Below are 19022 nucleotides of genomic sequence, written 5' to 3' on the forward strand. Positions count from 1 at the left end.
TGGGTGGGCCTGAGTTTCCTCTCCTCACCTAATCCCTTTGGCTGATTGCTCTTCTCTCTGGCTTCCTGGCTTTTAATCCCCTTTCTCCTGCTCTTCCCGCCTGCTACTTTGGGTGTCCCTGAGTTGTCTCTCCTCACCTGTAACCCTGGGGCTGACTGCTCTTCTGTCCGGTTTCCTGATTTTTATCCCCTTTCTCCTGCTCTTCCAGCCTGCTACTCTGGGCGGGCCTGAGTTTCCTCTCTTCACCTAATCCCTTCGGCTGATTGCTCTTCTCTCTGGCTTCCCAGCTGTTAATCTCCTTTCTCCTGCTCTTCCCGCCTGCTACTTTGGGTGTCCTTGAATTGTCTCTCCTCACCTGTAACCCTGGGGGTTTTGCAGTAGATTTGCCCAATGCAATATGTCATTTGGTTCCCTGACCGATTCTTCCATGAGCACTGACTATGGATCCAAGTAAAATGAACTCCTTAACAATTTCTATCTTCTCTGTTTATTATGACATTGCTTATTGGTACAATTGTGAGGATATTTGTTTTCTTTGTGTTGAGGTGGAATCCATACTGAAGGAGGTACTCCTTGATCTTCATCGGTTAAGTGTTTCAAGTCATTGTCACTTTCAGCAAGCAAGAGTGTGTCATCTACATATCCCAAGTTGTTAAGCAATCTTCGTCCAAACCTGATGCCTTGTTCTTTTTCATACAGTACAGCTACTCAGATTATTTGCTCAGCATATGGACTGAATAAGTATGGTGAAAGGATGCAATCCTAACACAGATTATTTACTGATTTGAAATTACACTGTATCCTCTTCTGTTCAAACAACTGCCTCTTGATCTATGTATAGGTTCTGCATGAGTGCTAAAAAGTGTTCCCTTTTCTCCCCTTCCCGTTATCCTCCACATTATCCATAATTTCTTATGATCCACACAGTCAATGCCTTTGTATAGTCAATAAAGTATAGGTAAACATCTTGCTGGTATTCTCTGCTTTCAGCCAAGATCCATCTGACATCAGCAATGATATCCCTCATTCCACATCCTCTCCTGAATGCAGTTTTAATTTCTGGCAGTTCCTTGTACTGCTGCAACTGTTTTTGAATTATCTTCAGAGAAATTTTACTTATGTATGATGTTAATGGTATTGTTCAATAATATCCACATTCTTCTGCATCATCTTTCTTTGGAATGGGCATAAATATGAATATCTTCCAAATGTATTGGCATAAAGGAGTAAGCACCTTCAGTGCAGCACCCATTTGCTGAAACATTTCAACTGGTATTCCATCATTTCCTGAAGTCTTGTTTTTTGTGCAGTGAATTGCTTGATGTGGCCCTTCTAGCCATTGTCCTCCATTCTGTGATGTTTTGTAAATCCCATTATCCATGCCTATTTGGGGTGCTGTGGTAGTTAAGGTCAGGTTTCAACTTGGCTGGGCAGCTGGTAGTAGTCATTCCCTATAATGACTGGCAATCGACACTTTGATGGGATTTAGGTCAATTCTGTTGGGGCAACACAGGTGGAATGTATCTTGAGTCCTGCCTTGCTGGAGGGTATAATTCAAATCACCACCCTTAGCTTCCCTAAGGGTGTACCTACGAATCTCCTGGGAAGATTAGCTCTCCTCTTGCTCCATCTTTGTGTCTTGGATCATCCTCATCTCACCCCTGGATTTGGGACAGCAGCCGTCATCGTCATCTGATCTGCTGATCAAGGTTCATCAAACCCTGAGAGTTGGGAGGATCTGCCAGACCTACTCATGGACCAGGGACTCCCCAGTCTGTGAGCCTCCACCACTACTACGTGAAATGAACCCTAGGGTGTCTTTGAGTTCTGTGAGGTGTTACAGCGAAATACAGAACTCTAAGTCTGGGGAAATTACTGGGAGGAGGAGGAGGAGTTAATGTCTGAAATGATGGAGTGGCATGGTAGTTTGGACATTTGGGACATTTTTAAACTCCGCCTCATGGGGACCGGCCTCGTGCTTATCTTTCTAAGAGAAATTGTTCAAGCATTTTGCTTATGCCTTCAAAGCAGTTTAAGCTTCTTCCTTCAGTAACATCAGTTTTCAATCATATGCTACGTCCTGCAATGGCTGCATGTTGACTACTTCTTTTTGGTACAGTGACTTCATGTATTCCTTCCATTTTCTTTTGATGCTTTCAAAATTGTTCAATATTTTTCCCAAACAATCTTTCAATAGTGCAACTTGAGACTTGAAATTTTTCTTCGGTTCTTGCAGGTTGAGAAGTGTTGATCATGTTCTCCTCTTCAGTTTTCTAACTCCAGGACTTTGCATATTTCATTATAATACTTTACCTTGTCTCCTTGAGCCTTTCTGAAATACAGTGTTATTCAGTGTTCAGTGTTATTATTTCACCATTTTTCCTCCATTTTTTCACTATTGTGATTTGGGTGAATGTTTACAGAGCAAATTTATTTCCCAAATAGCATCTCACATACACTTTGTCTAATGACAATGACTACAATATACCACAATACAACAGTGCCCCTTCCATTTCCTCCCCATAGTTAATTCTTCCCTGTGTCCTTCCCTCCCATGCATTCCTGCCCCTGAGCTGTCTCCCTGTGCATACACAGACAGACCTATTCTCTAACGATTGCTCTCTCCAAGGAGTGTATCTACCTAATGTAAATGGTGGCTCAAATGTCTGTCTTGTGTTTGGCTGGAAGCCATAGGAGTGGGTTCAATTCCAGACTTAAAGGGCAACTAGGGGCCACACTCTCAGTGGTTTCATCAGGCTCTATTAGACCAACAAACCTGGTCCTTTATTTTTTTTAATGATTTTCAGTTTTGTTCCACATTTCTCTCCCACTCTATCCAGGATCTCCTATAGAGATCCCCCTCCAAGTGGTTGACAGTGGTAGCCAGGCACCATCTACTTCTTCTGGTCTCATAGGTTGAGGATTGCATGGTGCACCAGTCACTTGGATTACCTGTTTCCATGTGTCTTTGATTTTCTTCATTCTTTTCTCTGAATGAGGAGAGATCCATTGTTGCATCTAGATGGCTTCTTGTAAGCTTTTAAGATCCCAGTAGCTACTCGCCAAAGTAGGATGTGGAACAATGTTTTTGTGTAGTATGTTATGCCAACTGAGCCTGATGTCCTCTGCAACTATGGTCCTGATTCCACAGGTCCAACTACTTGCTCCCTCTGGGTAGCTGGCTATGGCCAAGAAGTGACTACAACCTTGCCCTTTGTCAACTCTACTATATACCTGGGAATTCTTACAGAACACACAAATACACTGATAGAAATATTGCCTGCCAACCCTACACATGGTCATGGGCATCTCCCCTCTGCATAGATATACCTAATAGTTCAGCCTGTCCAACCATCTATCCTTCACTGATGGTGAAATCCTGTATGTGCAAAAGGGTTCATCTCTGTTGTCTGTACCTCCCATGCACCTCTTTGTGTCTTCCTCTTCCTCAATGCCACCGTGTTGATCACTCACATTTGGTATATTGCCCTTCCCTTCACCCAAATCAATACTTGTCTCTACATGTCTAGCAGTGTCCCTCCCCTTTCCCACCCCTAGTAACCAAAAAAAGAAAATTTCATTCCATATATAAACCTTTCCTTGACTTTTTGCAATAATGGACTAATATAATATTTGTCTTTCTGTGACTTACTTATTTCACTCAGCATAATGTCCTCCAAGTTCATCCACATTATGCGGTGTTTTGCCAATTCTGTGTTATTCTTTAGGGTTGCACAGTATTCCATTGTGTGTATGTATCATAGTTTCATTATACATTCTTCTGTTGATGAGCAGCTGGGTTGTTTCCATCTTTTGGCTATTGTAAATAGAGCAGCAATGAACATGGGTGTGCATATATCTGTTCTTGTTCTGGCTTTCACTTCTTTATGATATATACCTAGTAATGAAATGGCTGGGTCAAATGGTATTTCTAATTCCAACTTTTTAAGGAATAGCCATACTGCTTTCCACAGTGATTATATCATTTTACAGTTCCACCAGCAGTGTATGAGAGTCCCAGTCTCTCCATATCCTCAACAGCTTTGTTATTTTCTGCCTTGTTGAATTTTTCTACTAGAGTTGGGACAAGATGGTATCTCATTTTTTTTTTTTTTTAATTTGCATCTCTCTAATGGCTAATGATTCTGAGCAGTTCTTCATGTTTGTTGGCCTCCTGAATATCCTCTTTGGTGAAGTATCTATTCATGTCATCTGCCTATTTTTTAATAGGATTATTTGTCTTTTTGTTGTTGAGGTGTCAGAGTTTTCTACAAATTCTAGAAATAAGTCCCTTGTCAGATATGTCATTGCCAATTTTTTTTTTTCCCAATCTCTAAGTTCTCTTTTGACTCTTTTGAAGAAGTCTTTGGAAGCACATAAAAATTTAATTTTTAGAAGGTCCTACTCATCTAGTTTCTCTTCTGCTGTTTGTGCATTCTGGGTTTTGCTTGATAGTCTATTGTGCCATATATTAAAAAAACAAAACCCACACTCATTGCTGTCAAGTTGGATCCAACTCATAGCAACCCCTCCTTGGGTTTCTGAGGCAGTATAACTATGGAAGTAGATTTCCCAATCTTCCTTCTGAGGAGTGGCTGGTGGATGTGAACCACCACCCTTCTGGTTAGCAATCAAATGCCTTAGGCACTACGCCACCAGAGCTCCCATGCCATATATTAGGGCCTCTAAATATGCCCCTAGTTTTTCCTTGAAGAATTTTATAATTTTAGGTTTTAAATCTTTGATCCATTTGGAGTTAGTTTTTGTATAGGATGGGAGGTACGGATCTTGTTTCATTTTTCTGCAAACGGATATCCAGTTTTGCCAGCACCATTTGTTAAAGAGACAATCTCTTCACCATTTAAAGGATTTCTTTGTCAAAGATTAGCTGACCACAGGTCAATGGTTCTATTTCTGGCTTCTCAATCCTATTCCATTGGTCTATGTGTCTGTTGTTGTACCAATACCAGGCAGTTTTGACTACTGTGGCTGTAGATTTTAAGACCCGGGAGTGTGAGACCTCCTACTTTGTTCTTCCTCACTAATGCTTTGCTTATCCAAGGTCTCTTTCTTTTCCATATAAAATTAGTGATTGGTTTTACCATATCCTTTAAGAATGTTGATGGGATCTGGATTGGGATTGCCTTGAATGTATAGATTGCTTTGGGTAGTATTGACATTTACACAATGTTCAATCTTCCTATCCACAAGCATGGTATGTTCTTCTGTTTATGTAGATCTATAGTTTCTTGAAGTAGTCTCTTATTGTTTTCTTTGTACAGATCTTTTGTGTCCCTAGTAAGATATATTCTCAAGTACTTTATTTTTTTGGTAGTTATTGTAAATGGTATTGATTTCCTTATTTTCTTTTCAGCAATCTCTTTGCTGATGTAAATGAATCCAACTGATTTTTGGATGTTGATTTTGTATCCTGCCACGATGCTAAATCTCTCAGTTAGTTTCAGTAGATTTTTGACTATATCTCTTGGGTTTTCTAGGTATAGGATCATATCATCACAAACAGGGATAGTTTGACTCCTTCCATAGCATTTTGGATGCCTTTGATTTCCCTGTCTTTACTTATTGCCCTGGCTAGGACTTCCAATATAATGTTGAGTAGAAGTGGTGATACAGGGTATCCTTGTCTGGTTCCTGTTCACAAGGGGAATGGTTTCAGTCTCTCTTAATTAAGAATAATGCTGTTGGTTTTGCATACGTGCCCTTTATTATGTTGAGGAATGTCCATTCTATTCCTATTTTGCAGAGAGCTTTGATCAGGAATGGGTGTTGGATTTTATCAAATGCTTTTTCTGCATTGATTGATATGATCATGTTTTTTTTTTCCCCCTTTGTTTTATTTATGTGGTGGATGACATTAATTGTTTTTCTAAAACTGAACCATCTTTGCATACCTGATATAAATTCCACTTGGTCTAATGAATGATTTTCTTGTTATGTTCTTTAAGTTTATTGGCTAGGATTTTGTTGAAGATTTTTGCATCTATATTCATGAGGGATATTGGTCTATAGTTTTCCTTTTGAGTGATGTCTTTGCTGGTTTTGGTATCAAGGTTATGCTTGCTTCATAAAATGAATTTGAGAGGATTCCATCCTTTTCTATGTTTTGGAATATTTTGAGTAGGATTGGTGTCAGTTCTTCTCTGAACCTTTGGTAGAATTCTCCGGTGAAACCATCTGGGCCAGGACTTTTTTTGTTGGTAATTTTTTTATGACCTGATCATTTTCTTCTTTTGTAATAGATATGTTCAACTTTTCTACTTCAGTTTGTGTTAGTTTAGGTAAGTACTGTGTTTCTAGAAACCTATCGATTTCTTCCAGATTTTCAAATCTGTTGGAGTACAGTTCTTCACAGTATCCTGCTATTATCCTTTTTATTTCAGTTGGTTCTGTTGGGACGTCACCAATTTTGTATCCTATTCATGTTATTTGTATTCTCTCCCTCTTTTCCTTTTTGAAATTCGCCAGTGGTTTGAAATTTTATTAATCTTTTCAGAAAACCAACTTCTAGTCTTGCTGATTTTTCTACTGTCTGTCTATTTTCTGTTTAATTGATTTCTGCTTGAATATTTATTAGTTCCTTCTGGTGACTGTAGGCTTTTCTTGCTGTTCTTTTTCTAATTGTTGGAGATGTTGGTTTAAAGTGCTGATTTTGGCTCTTTCTTCTTTTTTGATGTGTGCATTGGTTGCTATAAACTGGCCTCTTATCACTGCTTTTGCTGTGTCCCAAAGTTTTTAGTATATTGTGTTATCATTATCATTTGATTCAAGGCATTTTTGAATTTCAATTTTAATTTCCTCTCTTACCCAGTCTTTCTCAAGGAGGGTGTTATTCAGTTTCCATGTCTTTGTTCTTTTTCTATTGATCTTCCTATTGTTGATTTCTGATTTGATAGCATTATGATCTGAGAAGGTGCTTTGTAGTATTTCAATGGTTTTAAATATATTAAGGCTGGCTTTATGGCCTAAGGAGCACTGGTGGCATAGTGCCTAAAGCATTTAACTGCCAACCAGAAGACTGGTGGTTCAAACCCACCAGCCACTTCTTGGAAGTAAGATGGGCAACCTACTTCTGTATTGATACTGCCTTGGAAACATATGGAGGGGTCGCTATGAGTCTGAGCTGACTTGTCAGCAGTGAGTTTAGTTTTTTTTTTTGTTTTGTTTTTATGGCCTAACATATGGCCTATGATGGAGAATGTTCCATATGCACTGGAAAAGAATGTATATTGTGCTATTGTTTTGTGAAGTGCTCTGTAGATGTCTATAAGGTCAAGTTGGTGGATTATATTGTTTAGCTCTTCTGTGTCTTTGTTGAGTTTCTTTCCAGTTGTTCTATCTTTGATTGAAAGTTGTGTATTAAAGTCTCCCCCTATGGCTGTGGAGTCATCTATTTACCTTTTCAATTCTGTTAAAGTCTGATTTATGTATTTTGGGGCTTTTTCATTGGTTCCATAGATATTTATTATGGTTATATCATCTTGTTCAATTAATTATTTAATCATTATATAATGTCCTTCCTTCTCTCTTATGGTGGTTTTTGTCTTAACGTCAATTTGATCAGAAATATTGCCACTCCTGCTCTTTTTTGGTTGCCATTTGCTTGACATATCTTTCTCCAACCAACCTTTGATTTTTAGTCTATTTTTGTCTTTCTCTCTAAAGTGTGTCTTTTGTAGACAGAATATTAATGGGTTATGTTTTCTTATCCAGTCTGCAACTCTCCATCTCTTGAGCGGTGCATATAATCCATTGACATTCAGGGTAACTGTTGACAAGTATGAATTGGTTGCTGTCATTTTGTTATGTGTTTTTTCATGGTATTCTTGGTTTCATTGTTCCATATAATTTTCTGTGCTGAGGTCATTATATTTATGAATTGCATTATCATTTCCTTTGCTGCTTTTCTCTTAGTATTTTCTAAATATTTGTGCTTGTGCTCTTTTTATTGTGATATAAAGGTTTATCATTCTTTTTTTCTGTGAGGTTACCTTGTGATATATCATTTTCACCCCAAGTTTAGAACAGTTCATTCTATCTTGCAACTCTCTTGACTTGCTCACCATTTGGAAGTTTTGCAACTACACTATATTTTCTCTTTTTGGTTTGTAGTTGTCCTCATTTGACAATTGATGTCTCTGATTCCCTGTTTACAATCTTGTACACTTATTTAACTTTGGACACCTCCATAGCTGTGTTGTTTTTTGGGTCATGTCATCTTGTGTATTAATGGTCAGTTGTTGTTTGCTGTTATCGTTCAAAGGACTTCCTTTGGTATCTCTTACAAGGTTGGTCTAGTTTAAAAAAATTCCCGTAATTTCTGCTTATCTGGAAATCTCCTAATTTCACCACCATATTTGAGGGACACTTTTGCTGGGTATATAATTCTTGGTTGGAAATTTTTCTTTTTCAGGGTTTTATATATACCATCCAACTGCCTTCTCATTTGCATTGTTTCTGCTGAGAAATCAGAGCTTACTTTTATTGTTTGTCCTTTGTAGGTAACTTTTCAATTTTCCTGTGCTGCTTTCAGGATTTTTTCTTTGTCGTTGGTTTCAGTGAGTTTGATAATGATATGTCTTGGTGATTTTCTTTTGGGGTCTAACTTGTTTGGGGTTCATTGGATTTGCTAAATAGATATATTCTCATCTTTCATTATATCAGAGAAGTTGTCTTCCAAAAAATCTTGGGCAATTTTCTCAATGGTTTTATTTTTCTCTTTCTGTGTTGGAATTGCAATAACACATAGGTTATTCCTTTTGATGGTATCCCACATGAGCCTTAGGCTTTCTTCATGTTGTTTTCATCTTTTTTTCTGATTGATCCCTTTCCAAAGAAGTATTCAGGTATTTGTCTTCAATCTCATTAATTCAGTCTTCATTGATTTGATTCCACTCCTTTGCCCTTTCAATGTGTTATCTATTTTTGAATATTTATAATACTCTGGATTTCTATCTGCAGATTTGCAGATTTTTTATCATTTCTAACTTTCCACTTATTTTGTCATTTTGTTCTTGTGTTTTCTTCCAAAAATTTTCTAGGGTTTAGTCTGTGTTTTCCTTAATTTTGTCAGTGTATTCCTTGATCGCTCTCTCATTCCTTTGAAGGTACCTAAATATAATTATTTTCAATTCCGTATAAGGGAGTTCCAATACTGCTATTTCTTCAGCAATATTTTCTGGGTCTGTATCCTGCTCCCTTGTTTCTACCACTTTATCTTGCTTCTTTGTGTGGACAGTGATGGTCTGTTGTCTCCCAGACATTGTGATATTGTTGTATTTAGAGCTCTGGTAACTATTTGTGAAGAGCATTTGATGAGTCAGGCTCTTCTTGGTGGTCATTTATTGTTGGCCAGTTGGTGAAGGAAGTGGTGACTCTCACTCAGTAAGTGGAGCTTCAGGAGGTGCAGGTGTGGTTGCATCTTGTGGACATGGTTGCTATCTCCCACTCAGACAAAAACATCAAAAACGTAAAGACAAGTGGATAAAAAAAAAAAAAAAAAACACCACATAAACACATAGGAACAATCACCAAAAAAAGAAAAGAAAACAAAAAAACACCATAATATCCGGGAAGGGGGCAATAAGAGAAAATAGTGGAGTAGGAGAATAAAGCAAACAAACAAACAACAACAACAACAACAAAACCTCACTGCCATCGATTTGGATCTGACTCATAGTGACCCTTCCGTGGGTTTCCAAGGCACTATCACTATGGAAGTAGACAGCCCAACCTTCCTTCTGAGGAGTGACTGGTGGGTTTGAACCACAAGCCTTCTGGTTAGCAGTCAAATGCCTTAACCACTAGAGCAAGAGAATAATGAAGGAAAAAAATGGGAAAAATGCAAAAGGAAAAACAAGAGTGGGGTTAACAGTGAGAAAGAAAAAAAGGGGAACCAGGAACAGGGAAGAGAGAAAAAGCTGAAAACTCGAACCTGGGAAGGGAAGAATAAAGAATAATAACAAAAAGGACAAACAAAAAAATAGTAGTAATGTCAAAACACACAAAAACAAAGAAAGGAAAAATAAAAATCTGGGCAGGGCTGGGCAGAGCACCCTGACTCTGTAGGTGCACACAGACTTTGATGAATTCCTGCCAGCCCAAAGTTGTGTGGGAGTGAGTGATGGCTACACCCCCATTCACCAAGAGGGTGTGGGGTATAAGAGTAACAAGAGGAATATTGCACCTTTCCAGTCATTCATGTCCCAAATGTCCTTGCCGTTCCTGGCAAGTGGAGCCTATTCTTAGGTCCCTGGAATCTGAGAGAACGCTGTCACTTTAAATATCCAAAATGGTCAAACCACTTGTAAACATTCAAAATGGCTGCACCCTCCAAACAGCCAAAAGTCCACAGCTCAGCCCATCTCCCTCTTCAGCTGCTTCCCCTTTTATTCACCAGCCACCAGTGCAGTACTATATGCAGCCCCTGGCTAACAGGCAGATTTTTAGGTTAATTCTTAGGTCCTAACACCACTTGGCAATATCCAAACTGTCCATGCCTTCAGTATCGCTGACAGCCCACAGCTCTGTATGTCTCCTTTTTTGGTGTTTTTGTGTAGGTTCTTCTACTAGTTGGAGTTTAGTCCAGTTCTGTATCCTTCCTTTCAAAGCTCAGGACTCCAGGATTATCTTCTGTATCTATATTAATTGGTTCCCAATTTCTTTGTTGAAGAGGGTCTGTGTAGTTTGTCTGCTTAATCTGCCATCTTACTGGAAGCCTTTTCCCACATTTTTAACTACTCTATGTCCTAGAGCAAGGTTCTGACATCCATTTTGGTCTTTTCTTTCTTTCCTATCTTTTCAATGACCCTTTTCTTTCTTCAGTATGACTTCCTTGATGTCCTCTCACAGCTCATCTACTCTTTGGTCATTGATGTTCAAAGCAACAATCTATTCTTAAAATGGGCTCTAATTTCAGGTGGAATATACTCAAGATCATATTTTGGCTCTCCTGGACTTATTTAAATGTTTTTCAGCTTAAAGTTGAACTTGCATATGAGCAATTGATGGTCTGCTCTACAATCAGCTACTGGCCTTATTCTGACTGCTGATATTGAGTTTCTCTTTCCACTGATGTAGTCAATTTGATTCCCGTGTATTCCACAGGTGAGTCCACATGTATAGTTACCATTTATGTTGTTGAAAAAAAAGTGTTTTGCAATGAATAAGTCATTGGTCTTGCAAAATTCTATCATGTGATCTCTGACATCATTTCTATTACCAAGGCTGTATTTTCCAATTACCAATCCTTCTCTTTTGTTTCCAACTTCCACATTCCAATCACCAGCAATTATTAATTCATCTTGATTGCATGTTTGATCAATTTCAGACTACAGAAGTTGGTAAAAATCTTCAATTTCTTCATCATCAGCTTTAGTGATTGGTGTGTAAATTTGAATAATAATCATATTAACTGGTCTGCCCTATATGCATATGTATATTATACATCACAGATACTATTGTACTTTGGGATAGATCTTGAAAAGTTCTTTTTGATGATGAATCCAATGTCATTTCTTTTTGATTTGTCATTTCCAGCATAGTAGACCATATGATTTTCCAATGAAAAATGGACATTACCAGTCCATTTCAGCTAACTTAATGTCTATAATATCAATCCTTATGCATTCCATTTCATTTTCCTCAAATTCCAATTTTCCTAGATTAATGAAGATGAAAGACTTAACAACATATGTAAAGATATACCTTTGTTCTAAATGAAGAAATGCAATTTCATCACCAAATAATTTGTCATTTAAGAGATGAACAAAGACCCAAAACTTTAACAGTATAAAATACTGGCTATATTTCTAAGAATTTGTCCTAAAGAATACTCACATGTATGCACAAGAATATGAAAAGGGACAATTTCTGTTCATAATAGCAAAGACTTGCAACTATTTAATGAAACTAAGGTATTGAGTCATATAATTAATAACAACAACAACAACAAAAAATACTGCTGTCAAGTGGGATCCGATTCATAGCAACCCCTCCTTGGTTTTCTGAGGTGGTATCACTATGGAAGTAGATTTCCCAATCTTTCTTCTGAGGGGTGGATGGTGGGTTTGAACCGCCAGACTTCTGGTTAGCAGTCAAATGCCTTAGGTACTATGCCACCAGCTAGAGCTATACATGTTAAGAATACATTTGAAAATTTTATCTTATATAGGAAAGAATGGGAGGTATAATGGTGAGTTAAGTACAAGAAAACTTTTTCTGGAGGATTATTATATCACAAACTTAATAGTGGAAAGGAGCCACAGGAAGTCTAGGATAGGTGAAAGAGACTTACCCATTTTATACCCTTTTATGCTATTTGCCTTTTTTACTTTTAATAGTATTTAAGAATTAGGGGAAAAAAAATGTGCCCATTTAAAAAGAGAGAGAAGAAACCCACAGGTAGCAACGTAGAAATAAAAGATTACATAGATATAAAATTTTATAAGTACCAAAATATTTACCAAAAACTCCTGGAAGATTTCATAGGTTAACATTTTTCTCTGAAGGTTTTCAAAACAAGACTTGATGGTTGCTTGCTCATGAATATTGAATATTAATGGTCGAATATGAGCTAACTGAGCTAGCTCATATTCAGAAATAATCTGCATACCTAAGAAAGAGAAAGTCACATTTGCTAATTACTTGTATGCACATGAAGAGATTTTATTTATTTATTTATTTATTGTCTCTAAAATAAAGTCACAGGCATTTAAGAGTTAATGGAAATTATTTATTTATTTTTCCAGAGGTAGAGTCTATTACTTCAAAAGTGACTTTCTTGTTTGAGAAAAATCGTGACTATGTACCTTTGAATTACATAATACCCACTCTTCTTGGAGAAAACTGTGAAGTGCTATAAATAAATAAGATGCAGTAGATTGGGAAGTGTTCTATTTTGTAATGTGAACTGGGTGTATGTATTGACAATTATGCCAAGGCAAGAGTGAACAAGACTATCATTGTTGTTAGGTGCTGTCAAGTAGGTTCTGACTTACAATGACCCTAAGTAAAACAGAACCAAACAATGCCCAGTCCTACGCTATCCTCGCAATATTTGCTATTCTTCAGCCTATCGTCATAGCCATTGTCAGTCCATCTCATTGACAGTCTTCCCCTTTTTCACTGATCTTCTACCTTACCAAGCATGATATCCTTCTCCAAGGACTAGTCCCTTCTGACAATGTGACAAAAGTAGGTGCAGTGTAGTAAATTACTTAGTATGGCTTTTCTGCCCATAAGTCATTGTAAACTCAGTGGTGGAATGAGTAACTGAGGAGCTCCTGATTGTAAATCTTATCCACCTGGGTTATTTCTGTTGGGCGTGGCATGACCCAGTGTTATGGGAGGCTCACTCTCAGGTGCTTAGAATTCTGTTGTTATGATTGGTTGGTTTGGCCACTCTGCCAAGCTCAAAAGGAGGCCTCCTAGAGGCAGAACTCTCTCTGACTGCTGGTTGAGGAAGACATGCTGCTGAAAGAGTCATGTGCTACTGAAAGAGACATGTGCTGCCGGGAAAGAGACACAAGAGACACACGTTTCTGAGTAAGACACCGAGGGACATGCACTGCTGGGGAAGAGACTGTGAGAGACTTGGCTAAGAGACGGTGGGCTGGGCGAGAGACTGAGCATTTTTCCTGAACTTGAATTGTAGCCTGGTGCTTCCCTAATAAACTCCATAATCTGTGAGTTCTGTGTGGCCACTGCAGTGAATTCTAGAACCCAGGAGAGAGGTGGTGGGTGCTTTGGGAGGAAAGGTTGGAAAAAGGGCTGAAGGGAGGCAGCATGTCTGGCCTGGCAGGAATAGGCCTTGGGCTATTGATGGTAATTCTGTCTTCCTATTGTAGGATTAGAGGAGGTCAGAACATGTGGCCTCCTTGCCCTTTTTGCAGTAGGTGAGACAAATTCTGGCCATTCTCATTTCTAAAGAGCATCCCACCTATGCTTCTTCCAAGACAGATTTGTTCCTTTCTCTGGCAGTCCATGGAATTTTCAGTATTCTTCACCAACACCAAAAATCAAATGTATCAATTCTCTGGTCTTGCTTATTCTAGAGGATTATATCCCAAACTTAATAGTGGAAAGGAGTCACAGAAAGTCTAGGGTAAGTGAGAGAGACTTCTTTTTTTAAATGCTATTTGTCTCTCTCTCTTTTTTTTTAAATACCACTTAAGAATTAGAAAAACAACAATGTACCCATTAAAAAAGAGAGAGAGAGAAGAAAACCACAGGCAGCAATGTGGATAAAAAAGCTTTCACATGCATATGAAAAATCAAACCCAAATTCACTGCCATCAAGTTTGATCCAGACTCATAGCGACACCTCCTTGGGTTTCCAAGGCTGTATCACTATGGAAGTAGATTACCCATTCATATGAGGCAACTGTAAATACCCAAGGTCAGGCCTATATTAATCTTCAAGGTGACACCTTTGCTCTTTTACACCTTAAAGAGGTCTTTTGCAGTAGATTTGCCCAGGGCAATAACTGGTCTGATTTCTTGACTGCTGCTTCCATGAGTTTTGATTATGCATTCAAATGAAATGAAATCCCTGACAACTTCAATCTTTCCTCCATTTAAAACTATATTGCTCATTGGTCCAGATGTGAGGATTTTTGTTTTCTTTATGTTCAGGTGAATGCATACTGAAGGCTGTAGTCTTTGATCTTCATCAGCAAGTGCTTCAAGTCTTCCTCACTTTCAGCAGGAAACATGATCTGCATATTGCAGAGTGTTAATGAATCCTCCTCCAACTGTGATGCTGCATTCTTCTACATATAGTCCAGTTTCTTAGATTATTCAAGCATACAGCTTGAATAAGCATGACCAAAGGATACAATTTTGATGCACACCTTTCCTGATTTTAAACCCCTTATTCTGTCCAAACAACTATCTTTTGGTCTATGTACAGGTTCCTCATGAGCACAATTAAGTGTTCTGGGATTCCTGTTCTTCCTGATCTTATCCATAATTTGTTATGACCCATACAGCTAAATAGCTTTGCATAGTCAATAAAACACAGGTAAACATCTTTCTGGTTTTGCTTCCAGGCAAGATCCATCTGATGTCACCAACGATATCCCTCATTGTAGTAGTGCCCTGCCAATATGTGCTAGACCCATTTTTTAATTACCCTCAGCAAAACATTACTTGTGTGCAGTATTGATATTAATTAACAATTTCCACATTCTGTTGGATCAACATTCGTTGGAATGGGCACAAATATAGATTTTTTCCAATCAGTTGGTCAGGTCCCTGTCTTCCAAATTTTTTGTGATAGATGAGCAAGTGCTTCCAGCATTGTATCTATTTGTAAACATCTCAATTGGTATTCCATCAATTCCTGAATCCTTGTTTTTCACCAATACTTTCAGTGAAACTTGGATTTCTTCCTTCAATATCATCAGTTCTTAATCATATGGTGCCTCTTAAAATGGCTGAACATCAACCAATTCTTTTTGGTACAGTGACTCTGTATATTTCTTCCATCTTCTTTGGATGCTGCCTGGGTCTTTCATATTTTATTTCAATGTTGCAACTCAAGGCTTGAATTTTTTCTTCAGTTTTTTCATCTTGAGAAATACCAAGAGTATTCTTCCCTTCTGGCTTTCTAATTTCAGGTATTTGCACATCTTATTATAAGACTTTACCATCTCAACTCACTGCTGTCAAGTCGGATCCAACTCATAGCGATCCTTTCTTGGGTTTCCGAGGCAGTATTACCACAGAAGTAGATTGCCCCATCTTCCTTCTGAGGGGTGGCTGGTGGGTTTGAACTGCCAGCCCTCTGGTTAGCAGTCAAGTGCCTTTACCATAGCAACATCAAAAACTCAAACCCAGCTCAAGTCCTTACTAGATTGACTCAACTCCTCACTCACTGTAAGAGGCTACCAAAGGAAGAAACATTTCCATTCCTATCAACCTCAATATTTAGAACACAAGATATTCAGCTTCAACAAAAATTTATAAAGCAAACAAGCAAGCAAAACAAAACATTAACTACCAAGGGACAAAGCATTCAAAACAACCAGGCAGCATTATGACACAAATGCTAAAACTATTAGATGATGTTGTTGTTGTTGTTGTTGTTATTTGCCATCGAGTCGGCCCCGACTCATAGAGACCCCTCCTTGGGTTTCCGAGGCAGTATCACTACGGAAGTAGGATTGCCCAACCTTCCTTCCGAGGAGTGGCTGGTGGTTTGAACCGCCAGCCTTCTGGTTAGCAGTCAAGTGCCTTAGGCACTATGCTACCAGAGCTCCCTATTAGATGACAGATTTTTAAAAATAAATATGTTAAAAGTAGACAACATGCATAACCGAATCAATAATTTCATCAGAAGGACAAAAATTATAAGAAGCAAATGGAAATGCTAAAAATAACAAATACTTCAAAAGAAATGAAGAATCTCAGGCTCATGAGTAGTCTTCACATAAGCAAAAAAGGAATCAGTAAACTTAAAAACTGGTCAATAGAAATTATGCAATTGGAAACACTAAGAAAAAAGAGTGTGTGCCAGGGGGTGGGGGTGGACAGAAGGAATTATCCAAGAGCTGTACACCAATATCAAACAGACTAATATGTCTATAATTGGAATTCCAAAAATGGAAGAGAGTGATGAACGTCATCAAGCCTCAGATCCAAAGCCTCATCAGAAACAATACAAGCCAGAGGATAACGAATGACATCTTTTAGGTAATCAAAAGAAAAAAAAATTGTCAACCCGGAGCTTGATAACCAATAAAAGTATCTTTATAAAACATGAGAAATAAAAGCTTTTACAGACAAAAATTGAGAGAATTCACTAAAAGCAACTTATTAGAAATGTTCAAGATCTCAGGAATTATGGGAATGTATTATAAAGCAGGAAAGTGGACTTACACAAAGAAAAAAGAATTCTAAAAATGCCATAAATATAGTTCAACACATTTTTTTCCCCTTAATTTTTAAGTCCCTGGAGAATAACTAGATGTGGTAATTAAGGCTGTTGTCAACTTGGCTGGGCCTGGTTGAGTAGCTGGGCAGCTGGTGGTAGTTAATCCCCATGATGAGACTGGCAATCTACTCCATGGTGGGATCTACCACAAGCAGCTGAATAGCTGCTTTAGGGATGTGGTCTGCTTCCCGTATGTAAGCAGCAGCTTTGGAAATGGTTTCTAGCTTATTGGCATGCTTGAACCCTGCATGTGGATGAGTTGTTGTTCAGCAGACTGCCATGCTCTGCCAGTCTTGGGACTTTCAATGGACTTGAAGTAATGGTCTGCCGTGTGGTTTGGTAACATCGGGACTGTGACTTTTTATTTGTTGATCTTGGGCTTATTAGCCTCAGCAGCCAGTAGCTGCCTGAATGAAGAGATGCCTCTAGCTTCTGTGGGCTGGAAGCAAGAGGCAGAACTGAAGCCCAAGGTCGAGAGGCTTTCACACAGCCCCTAACTAACCAAACCATACTCACTGCCGTGGAGTTGGATCCAACTCATAGTGACCCCTCCTTGGGTTTCTGAAGCAGTATCGCTATAGAAGTAAATTACCCACCCTTCCTTCTGAGGAGTGGCTGGTGGGTTTGAACTGCCAGCCTTCTGGTTAGCAGTCAAATGCCTTAGGCACTACACCACCAGAGCTCCTCACACAGCCCCTAGAGCCTGGCATTTGGAACTCGGACTTCCAGCCTCCAAAAATTGTGAGAATAAACTCCTGTTTGTTAAAGCCATCCCATCTGTGGTATATTCCTGTCAGAGCAGCCCCAGGTATCCAGAACACTAGGTGTCTAAATAAAAAGAAGTAGATATATATTGAATATTTATTTATTGCATATTAAAATTAAAACATAAAACAGCAACTGCGCAAGTTTAAGAGAGAAAAATTAGGAAGACACTGTTATTGTGAGGCCATAATACTACATGTACAGCAATATAATATTATTTGAAGATCAATTGTGACTAATGAAAGATGTATATTGTAAACTGTAGGGTAATCAATAATTTTATTTTAAAAAGTGGTATAAACAATAAGCTAATTGTGCAGATAAAGTGAAATCACAAAAATAATCCATGAGAGGGCAGAAAACTAGGGAAAAAATAAAGGATGGAAGGACTAAATAGAAAATAATTACTTAAGTGGTAAATATATATAACCACTTATTTGATAACAAGTCCAAATAAACCAATAAAAGGAAAGAGATAATGAGACTGGATTAAAAAGCAAGGCCTAGCTATAGGTTGCTATTGTGAATTGAACTATGTCCCCCAAAACTATATATTGAGATCCTGGCCCTATGCTGGTATCATTTAATCATGTGATTAAATCAGTTAGCCTTGGTTATTACAGATTATCATTTATAATGTAATCGAATTTAATGTAATACAATCACCTTCAAGAATGAAATCTAATATAATTGATCAGTTATTTGAGATCACACCAATGTAAGGTGAATTCTAAATCTAATCATTTCTGAATTATAAAACCAGCAGGTTAGACACAGAGGCACACACAGGGAGGACAGACACCATGTTAGGATCCTCTGCAAGCTAAGGAAACAAGGAAGAAAACAACATAGTTGATGGCCTGACTCAGATTTCTAATATGCAGAACTATGAGAAAATAAATTCTGTTATTTAAAACCACCCACTTGTGGTATTTCTATTACAGCAGTTCTAGAAAACTAAGCCGGTTGCCCAAAAGAAACAACTTCAAATATAAAAATATAGATAGGTTAAAAAAAAAAAAATAGAAAACTACTAATCTAAAGGTAGTGGGAACTTCTAGGAAGATGGCAACAAAAGCCAGGTCTAGGATTCCAACCTTCCCATATGACCACTAAGAACAGCAACTGTTGTTGTTGTTGTTGTTGTTAAGTGCCGTCAAGTCGTTTCCGACTCATAGTGACCCCGTGCACAGCAGAACGAAACACTGCCCGATCGTGCACCAGCCCCACAATCCCTGCTATACTTGAGCCCATCATTGCAGCCACCATATCAATCCATCTCGTTGAAGGCCTCCCCCTCTTT

At 38.3% G+C, this 19022-nt stretch overlaps 1 protein-coding gene across 1 annotated transcript in view; it reads right to left on the minus strand.

Moving 5' to 3' along the window:
- The window catches only part of PTPN20 (protein tyrosine phosphatase non-receptor type 20), a 125988-nt gene that overhangs the window by 64346 nt on the left and 42620 nt on the right, over positions 1-19022 (minus strand). Inside the window, exon 2 of the mRNA XM_007938681.1 lies at positions 12483-12631. Within this exon, the coding sequence (XP_007936872.1) occupies positions 12483-12631 (149 nt within the window). The remainder of the gene's footprint in view (positions 1-12482; positions 12632-19022) is intronic.

Source organism: Orycteropus afer, unplaced genomic scaffold (assembly GCF_000298275.1).
Source record: "Orycteropus afer afer isolate SDZICR_OR568_19922 unplaced genomic scaffold, OryAfe1.0 scaffold00052, whole genome shotgun sequence".
NCBI classification, from domain to species: Eukaryota; Metazoa; Chordata; class Mammalia; order Tubulidentata; family Orycteropodidae; genus Orycteropus; species Orycteropus afer.